This window comes from Urocitellus parryii, chromosome 11 (assembly GCF_045843805.1).
Source record: "Urocitellus parryii isolate mUroPar1 chromosome 11, mUroPar1.hap1, whole genome shotgun sequence".
Classification (NCBI taxonomy): domain Eukaryota; kingdom Metazoa; phylum Chordata; class Mammalia; order Rodentia; family Sciuridae; genus Urocitellus; species Urocitellus parryii.
Genome location: NC_135541.1, coordinates 104194704 through 104203663, shown reverse-complemented (window position 1 = coordinate 104203663; position 8960 = coordinate 104194704). Strand labels below are relative to the sequence as shown.

General features: G+C 40.2%; 1 protein-coding gene across 1 annotated transcript; it reads right to left on the bottom strand.

The window, feature by feature from the left end:
• Positions 1 to 2864: 2864 nt before the first annotated feature.
• C11H1orf162 (chromosome 11 C1orf162 homolog) lies at positions 2865 to 8069 on the bottom strand. Its single transcript, XM_026394141.2, has 7 exons — positions 8009 to 8069; positions 7250 to 7351; positions 5172 to 5219; positions 4347 to 4410; positions 3874 to 3968; positions 3563 to 3612; positions 2865 to 3329 (listed from the first exon to the last, which is right to left on the bottom strand). The coding sequence occupies exons 1-7, from the start codon at positions 8067 to 8069 to the stop codon at positions 3186 to 3188; spliced, it is 564 nt and encodes a 187-aa protein (XP_026249926.2). The 3' UTR covers positions 2865 to 3185.
• Positions 8070 to 8960: the final 891 nt, after the last annotated feature.

Sequence of the window (8960 nt, the reverse complement as noted above, 5' to 3'; positions counted from 1 at the left end):
CTCAGGTGGTTCAGGAGTCAGGTGGGGATGGGAGCATTAGGTGTGGGGCCCCCTGAAGATGCTCAAAGTGATTGTAAATGAAGAACTCCAAAAATTACAAAAACGGCTTCTAAGGGAAAGCAGGCCCCCTTTCCATCCCTGATCCTCAGTCCCCAAGTACCAAGTCCGGTCACCCCGGCTCATCACTAACTGATTGTATTTTCTTCCAGAGGTATCCTAAATATACAGATACACACTGGCATGTACTCACGACAGGAATAAAGCATATGCAGAGTTCTGTCCAGGAATTTTCATTTTTCATTTAGTAGTATACCTTGCAGATCTTTTATTTATTTATTTATTTATTTTTATTATTATTAGTTGCTCAAGACAATACAATGATCTTGACATATCTTACATTTGATTCAAATAGGGTATGAATTCTCATTTTTCCACGTGTACAGATTGCAGGATCACACTGGTTATACATCCATGTGTATACACACAGCAATCCTAGTGTCAGTTGTATTCTGCTGCCCTCCCTATCCCCGCCTCCCCTCCCCTCCCCTCCCCTCTCATCACTATTCTCTACCCAGATAGACCTTCATTCTCTCTAATGGCTGCACTGGACTTTGTGAACCAGTCCCTTCTCAATGGACATTGTTTCAGTCTTGCTGTTACAGAGTTGAGCATGATGAATAAATGTGCAAAATCTGGCACCAGCCTACCTGGGGCTGACTTCCAGGGCCACTACTTACTAGCAGTATGAACTTGAGCAACTTACTGACCCTCACTGTGCCCCGATTTTGTATCTAAAATGAGACTGATTATGACCTCATGGGATTCTATGAGGATTCCACGGAGAGGTGCCAAGCACTTAGAAGAGTGCCTGGATTATCAGTTTCAACCAATTTGATTAATGCTGCAATTGAAATTATATAGCGAATTTTCCATGTATTTAAGGAGGGTAAATTCTTAGCAATAGAATTGTTTAGAAATTCTTGGAAACAGAACTTACAATATCAAATTATCTTCGATAATAGTTGAACCGTCTTCGGTCCCCACAATCTTGCCCCCACAGATCTTTAGCAACTTTTTGAATTTTGCTAACCTTATTGATATAAAACATCACACCTAATTGTAGTTCTAATTACTATTGCTTTTATTATGAGTGAACTCGAGTGAGTATCTGTTCGTATATTTTTAAGAACCATTAGTTTCCGGGCTGGGATGTGGCTCAATCAGTAGCACGCTCGCCTTGCATGCGTGCAGCCCGGGTTCGATCCTCAGCACCACATGAAAGATGCTGTGTCTGCCAAAAACTTAAATAAATAAGTAAATAAATATTTTAAAAAAAAAAAAGAACCATTAGTTTCCCTTTTGACCAATTCCCATGCTGCAAAATGGTTAAACTTACTTTCAGATTTTTTTTTATATACTAAGAAAACTAGTCCTTCATCTGTGAGATGCTTTGGAAATGTGTTGCAAATGTGTCATTTGTCTTTTTGACTTTCTAATGGTATTTTATAAATCAAATTAATATATTCTGATTTCTGGGGTTTGTGTCATAAGTTTAAAGACATGACCCACTCTGAATTATTTTTACTCTTATATTTATTACAGTACTTTAATGATCTTTTACAGTTTAGTTTCTGACATAAAATAAGAAATGGAATTTATTTTGCCATAAGGAGTGAGATGGTTCATGGTTACTTTTTAAAAATCTGAGTACCATTTACTGAATAAACCAAATTTTCTCAAATCATTTAATAAACCATCTCCCAAATCTAAATGTCCGTTTGTGTTTTAGTTTAGTTCTGGTCTTTTTTATTCTATTCTACTGATTTATTTATTCATACATCATTAGCATAATAATTAATCGTGCTTAACAAAACAGGTACTTTAAGAAACTAGTACAGAAATGTAATTACAGCAGCAATGTTCATAACTAAAATGTGGAAACAATTTGAGTTTCTATCAATTGTTGAATGATCAAACAAAAGGTGGCGTACTATAAAAAGCAACAGTATTCAATATTGGAAAGGAATGAATTACTGAATCATGCTGCAAAATGATTAAACTTAAGTTAAATCAAAGAAGCCAAATATTGTGGGATTCCACTTATGTGAAAAGTTCAGAATAGGCAAACATACAGAGATAGATAGCATATTAGTAATTATTTAGGGGTCTTAGGGTGAGAAGATGAGGATTGACTCCTAAAGTGTGTGGAAATTCTTTTAGGAAGTTAATATTCTAAAATTAGATTTTTGTGATAGTTGTACAATATGGTAAATACATTAAAAACATTGAATTAGTGGATGGATAATTATGAATGTAATGCATTCCATTATTGTCATGTATGTAAGAAATAAAAAAGAAAAAAAACATTGAATTATACTATGTAAATAGGTGAGGCATGCATAAATAATATAATAAAATGTCTTTAAAAAAGAAATCAAAACAGGTGCTTTAAGTTAGCTGCTAGGGCTAGATTTCCTATATGAATTTATTTATCATTAATTTGTCTTTATGAATTTTGCTGATTTGCTTTCTTATTTAAGTGGGAATTTTAAGGTAAGTGTGCCTAGAATTTTTTTTTTATTGGGATTGATATCTTTAATGGGATTGCCTATATGATTATCCATTGTGATTGGAGGGGAATTAATGTTTAGATTAATTTTTATTTTTGGTTCTCATGTAAGATTGTTATGCATATTGCATACGCCATAGGAAAGATATGGAAACCCACATTTGAATAGTGCTTTATAGAATATGGGTTTTGTATTTGTGTAGAACACTGGTCCTGACGTCTGGAGAAGGTGACTGTGATAGACTAATTACTGATGAAGAAGGAGCCAATATTTGGGAGGGTTTTGCCTTTTTTGGAATTCTTGATAGATTGTTCATTGGGTTGACTCCTCCCTAGTTGATCAATGACACTGGGGGATTACGTTCTGAACACTGAGCTCTGTCTCACACCCTTTGGGAGGCTACTGGGGAGGCCCTCAGGGAGCTGTTGGTACAAGTAGGAAGGCCAGCAACCTTTCCTCTGGCCAGGAAAATGACTGACCACTGGTTTTGGAGACTTCTGGATCCCACTGTCAGATCACACCTAAACAACTCTGCAGTTTCACGTGGGCTGCAGTCAAAAAATTGTAGAAGACCAGAAAAGAATATGTTGAGATGAGAGGAACTGGAGTCAAGCCTCACTGGCTTATCACTTTAACCTGAGCGTAGACGACAGGGTCTAAGTCCGCAGAATGGTTTGCAGTCAAGCTGTGGCTCTTCTTTTCCAAGGGTTGGAAAGACATGCTGGCGTAGGTTAGCGGGTCCTCTCCTAGGGATGAACGCTTCAGAGGGATGGAGAGAAGGAATGAGTGGATTCAATTTGGAGCAAAGTGTGTCTCTTTGGAAGCAGCTGTGACTTTGCAAAGAGGGGACCCAAAGAGATCAGAAGGACTCTTAAAAGAATCCCTTGGAGAGTCCAGGAAGCAGTACAACTACCCCAGTCAATAACGTGAAACGCAGAGGGAAAGCCAGAGGGCAGGGCCTCAGTGCCCTGGGAGAAACACAATCATCCTACCTTGGCAGGAGAGTCCGAGTGAGGATCTGGAACCTGGGGACTGTAGTGACCTGCAACAAATACCAGGAAGAAGAGGGACAAGTCTCACCACTGGGGTCTGGAGGAGAGGGGAGCCTCTCCCTTCAATCTTGGGTGAAGGGGAGGGTGGGAGGAGGGGCTGGGAGTGGGGAGGACAGGGAGGAAGAGAAGGGGAAGGAGGGCCGTTCTGATCTGTGTTAATCAGGTTTTATCTCACACACCCTTACTCACTTGGTGGCTATCTCTGTCCTCAGTGACAGACAAGGCTGCCCCATCCCTCAGACACCACTTACATCTTCTGCAGCTCTTAATGATGAGGAAGACCATGGCCGTCAGCAGCAGTGTCAGTAGAACCCCAGCCAAAAAGACCAAGATTAAATCTGCTGTGCTTTTTGGTAGAAAAAGGAAGAGGGTCAACTGCTGAGCTTTTGATGGCCGTTCCTAAAAGCCACAGTGCAGCCTTCCCCACCTGCAGGATAGCCTGGAGCAGACGGCACCTGGCTTAGTGGGCTGCTGCCCTGACCCACTGGTCTTGGCAACTTTCGGCTTTGGCGTACCAGAGGCATCTGAGGCCTCAATGAAAGCTGCCGATTCTCCCCACCCTTCCTGCCTCAACAGGCATTTACAAGCTTAGGAAACAATTCTTTGTCTGTTTCTGCTCCTTTCTCTCCAGACCCTCGGCCACTGTCCCCAAGCCAAAGCTGTCCATACAAAGTCAAATGCCATGTGGTTACAGGATGAAGCAGACGAGTAAATGTTCATTTACTTGGGATGGGTGGAGGGACAGGGTGCAGAGCTCGTGGTCTTTGGGGAGATGGTAGAGGAGATGTCTACGAGAGAACATGAAAGAAGTTAGTGTAGCTGCCATTTGTCAAGTAAATGTCCCCGGTGCCTCTCTTACCCAAGCAAACCAGAGGAGATTAGCAACTGGGTGACTCTACGTGGGAGAGGAGACTATGTCATTTAAAGTGAGTATTTAAACAGGAACTTAAAACCATCAGCTATGCAAATAAAAGAAGAGCCCAGGGTCCTGCTGTGCCCTGTGTCCTCTAGAGAAACAAAAATAAAAAATGTGTGCCGTGTCTCCTTCCTCAAAGATTTTCGCCGGAAGCCCTAGGAAAATATCCTCCTTCTGATCTAAGCAAGGGTCTCCAGGCTTGGAGTGAGAACAAGCGGTGAAACCCAGAGCCAGTGCTTCCCCAAGCCCTCAGGATCTTGACCTTAGGAACTGCTGCCCTTTTTGGCTGGTCATTTTGCAGGGCAGCTGATAACAATGTCCTGCCCAAAGCAGCCAGGATAGTTTCCCCCAGTGTCTAGAAAACAAATAGGGGAGGAGGAAGGGAAGTGAGTTAGATTCTCATGAACTGCCCAGGTGATCTATTCAGATTTGGAGGGTTAGCAGTCCTTTCTGGATCCCCTTTTCATTTCTGAGGCACTAGAGTCTGTGTTGTGATAAAAGATGATTTTCCCAACCTGAGAAATGCACTAGCCAGTGGTGTCCCATTATAGCCCCTTTTAGCACAACATCTTAATCTTCTAGTTTGTTTTTACTTTGTAGTGAGGCCCGTAACAGTTCCTGTTCTGAACTCACCATATTGGGGCTTAGGTGTGGAGTTCTTTCCTCCCATGCTGTCTTCACCTGAGAGTTAGAAAAAGGAACCTCTTAGCTTAAAAGGGGCCAACCACGGAGGGACCCACTCCGAGACGGATGCTAACATAGGACAATAACAAGGAGAGAAAGGTCAACGGTGGATGCTGAGGTGCCATCACAGGTCAAGACTTTACCTGGTGTGCTTTGTAGGTCCCGAAATGAGAACTTATCACCAAGAATTGACTGATTGCTCCAGAACTGATTCCCATTCACAACTCACGGCAGACTGAGGTACAAATTGACATAGGAATGTGTTGGTGGAATCGGTGCTTACTATCAGAACCTGTATGAGCTCCCATTAAAACCAGAATTTTGCTTGTTAGGCATTGAATTGAAGTAAGCATAAGATGAATGAATGATTTTAATAGTGAAGTGTCTTCCAAGTCTGAGGCATCCACCTCACTTTTCCCTGGCAGTGTTGGGTAAACTTTGACAAATTCCTCTTAGAGGCCCTTCTCTGGGGGCCAGCAGACACTTCTGTTCACATATTGTCTTTTCAAGTATGCTGATATCCTTGTCTAGATTTCTACCTGTTATGTTAAGCCTTCTTTATTTAGTGTTTTTTTTTTTAGCCAGAAAATATAAAATATCTAAAGGCAGAAAAGTAAAAGCGCCTAAACCCCTACTGTCATTGTTAATATTTTAGTAACTTTCCTTTTAGTCTTGCTCCATGCATTCTATTAAAGCTGCATGAGCTACTTCTTTAAGATGTTGTATCCTTTTTCATTTTGCTACTGAGGATGGAATCCAGGGGCACTTTACCACTGAGCCACACCCACAACCCTTTTTATTTTTTTTATTTTGAGGTAAGGTTGCTGAGGGTGTCACTAAACTGATGAGGCTGGCCTTGAAATTTTGATCCTCCTGCCTTAGCCTCCCAAGTTGCTGGGATTACAGGCATGCACCACCACACTCCGCAAGAGGTTATATCCTTTGTTTTCACTCAGCATTTTATCATACACATTCTCTCATACCACTAAAGACTGTAACATTTTTAGTGATGATTGGCATTTCTGTTATACCTGTCCCCCTTTATCTGTGAGGGATTCATTCCAAGATGTTCTGGAGATGCCTGAGACCTTGGGTAGTACCAAACCCTGTACAGTAGATATAATATCTTTTCCTGTATACATGTACCTCTGATAAAGTTTTATTTATAGATTAGGCATAGTAAGAGATTAACACCAATATAGAACAATTACAACAATATGCTGTAACAAAAGTTATTTAAAACTTATGATTATTTATTTCTGGAACTTTCATTCCATACTTTCAGACACAGTTAACAGGAAGTAACCAGACATCTGGCAAGTGATAGTATGGGTAAGGGGGTATACTGTGTATAACTTGCTTTACCAGCTCCCTACTGGCTGATATAAATTATTTTCAATTTATTTAATTAAATTGAAAATAAAGGACAATGAAACAGAAATTTTTGCACATAAGCCTTTATATGCATCCCTGATTATATTTTAGATGGCCATGATTTTACCTCATATTTAGATAAACATGTGCTAAAACTTTTTGGCTCTACTTTTTCTGCTGAATTTTAATATAATTTATTATGTTATATTATACATAATATAATATATGATATGATATAATATAATGTAATATATTTAGGCAATCAATGACATCAATTGTTGATGTGTTTTCATTTTTCAGTTCTTAAAAGTTAATTTCCAAGTTCCTGGACCCGGGGAAGGCTGGGAAAAGAATACTTCATTGTCATTTACCACCTACAACATCAGCAATAGCATCATTAGCAAGTACCTTACAGTTTACCAACATTTTTAAATAATCCTGCAATGTGTAATAAAGGCACCTACAGGAAAATTTGGTGAGGAGTATTAGCCATGAGACACAAGGCCCACCATTAAGTATCGCTATAATATGTATACATGCGTGGATGTAGTATCTTATTATATATATTAATTCATTGTGTAGAATATATTATTTTGAAGGTATTGAGGTATGTGTTTGTACTAAAGAGGGCATTCACTTACACTAGATCTTACCATTGGGGAGGTGGAAGAGGAGAGCTTGGTAGGTCTGTGTAAAATTCTGATCTTTACATTCGTAGTTCTCAGTGAACAACCCTTTCAATGAAGTGTTACTACCTAAAACAAGTTAGAACAACCCACCCCGGAAAGCAAAACCCATCACACAATGCCAAAGGGAAATAACTACTTACAAATTCAGGCCAATAAAAGCAGGAAGCATATTTCCCTTTAAAAACAATATTTTAAATGTTTAACAGAAGCAAAAAGTTACAACAGAAACAGTTGTATCCGGCACTGGAGAATCTTGCTCATTGCCTTAAAATTCATCAACTTTCTAAATGCAGCCATTCAAATACAATCCTTTCCCCACCTAATTTAAAAAAAATGATAGAAGCTAGTAACAAGTAGATGGCATTATCTTTTGGTGAGCGATTATTTTACCCAGATTAAAATTTTGTGAAATGCATTTACCTTTTAAGAAAAACTCCGGGCATAGGAGGCAGTTTTCTAAGACTGATCCTGCTTCCGTTATGAGTCCCGTTTGGCAGAAATGACGAAATAAAAATTACCAGCACTGTCACTGCTGCCTTTAAGCTGTGTGTCATAAAGATCCTGTCTAAGCTCAAGGGTGGACTTCCTCTTTAGGGCTAATGCAACATTAAAAAAAATCCTATAAACAGTTAAATTGCTTTTATGTATTTTGACACATGAACTTCAGAACATAAGAGGATAAGGTGAGTTCATTTCTAATTATTGATTGTTCCCTTGAATCACCCTGCCAGATATTGCGGAGGTCACCATAGTAGGACATTATGATTGTCATCAAGGACCTCATGATCGTATCTATTCCTACCAGGGAAATGAAGCTGATAAAGTAAAGTGAAGAACAGATAGTGTTAAGTGTGGCTGTGCAGATGTCAAGTGTGTTCAGGGGGCTGAGATCCCTTCAGAAGGTAGGTGATTCATTTATGTATAAATATTGATAAAATATTATATTGATAAGTACTCATAAAGTAGTATTGATTAGTACACACACCAGATAGACTTTATGGACCCTACAGTGGGCTATGTACTGAGAGCAAGGCAGAAAATTTCCTTACCTTGTCTCATTGTAAAGGGGCATGAGACACCTCTCAAAGACATAGAAGAGTGACACTTGGTTAAGGGACATGAAGGAAAGAGTGCTAGCTAGAGAGGGAGTGATGGGAAAATGTCTTTAGACAGGGTGGACCACTAGGGAAGGCTTCTTTAGTCGTGGGCCTTTCCATTGAGAATCGAGAACGCTGACATGAGAAGGGGTTAAATCAGGCAGCCCAGGGCAGAGGGCAGAGGGCAGAGGGCAGAGCCAATCCTGGAATAGAAGCAAGAAAAAGCTGCGCAGCTAGAGAAAGGAGGCAGTGCAGGTGGACCTTGAGCTGGGGTGGAGGCTGACGCACAGATGGGGTTTGGATTCAGGAGAGGGAATGTGGGAGGGATAGATGGCCCAGGGCCAGGATGGTTTGCTGGGATTTAAGTGATGTACCTTTGGGATATCAGCATAATTCAAGAATGGGGCATTTGTAGAGGGTGGGAGGTGATAGATATATTAGAGGCTGATGGTGGGGTTCTTTAAATTCCAGCAAAATGTATACAGTTATGCATCCTTTAACAAGGGGACTGCGTTCTGAGAAATGTTTTGTTAGGGGGTTTCATTGTGTGGACATCATAGAGCATGCTTACACAAGCC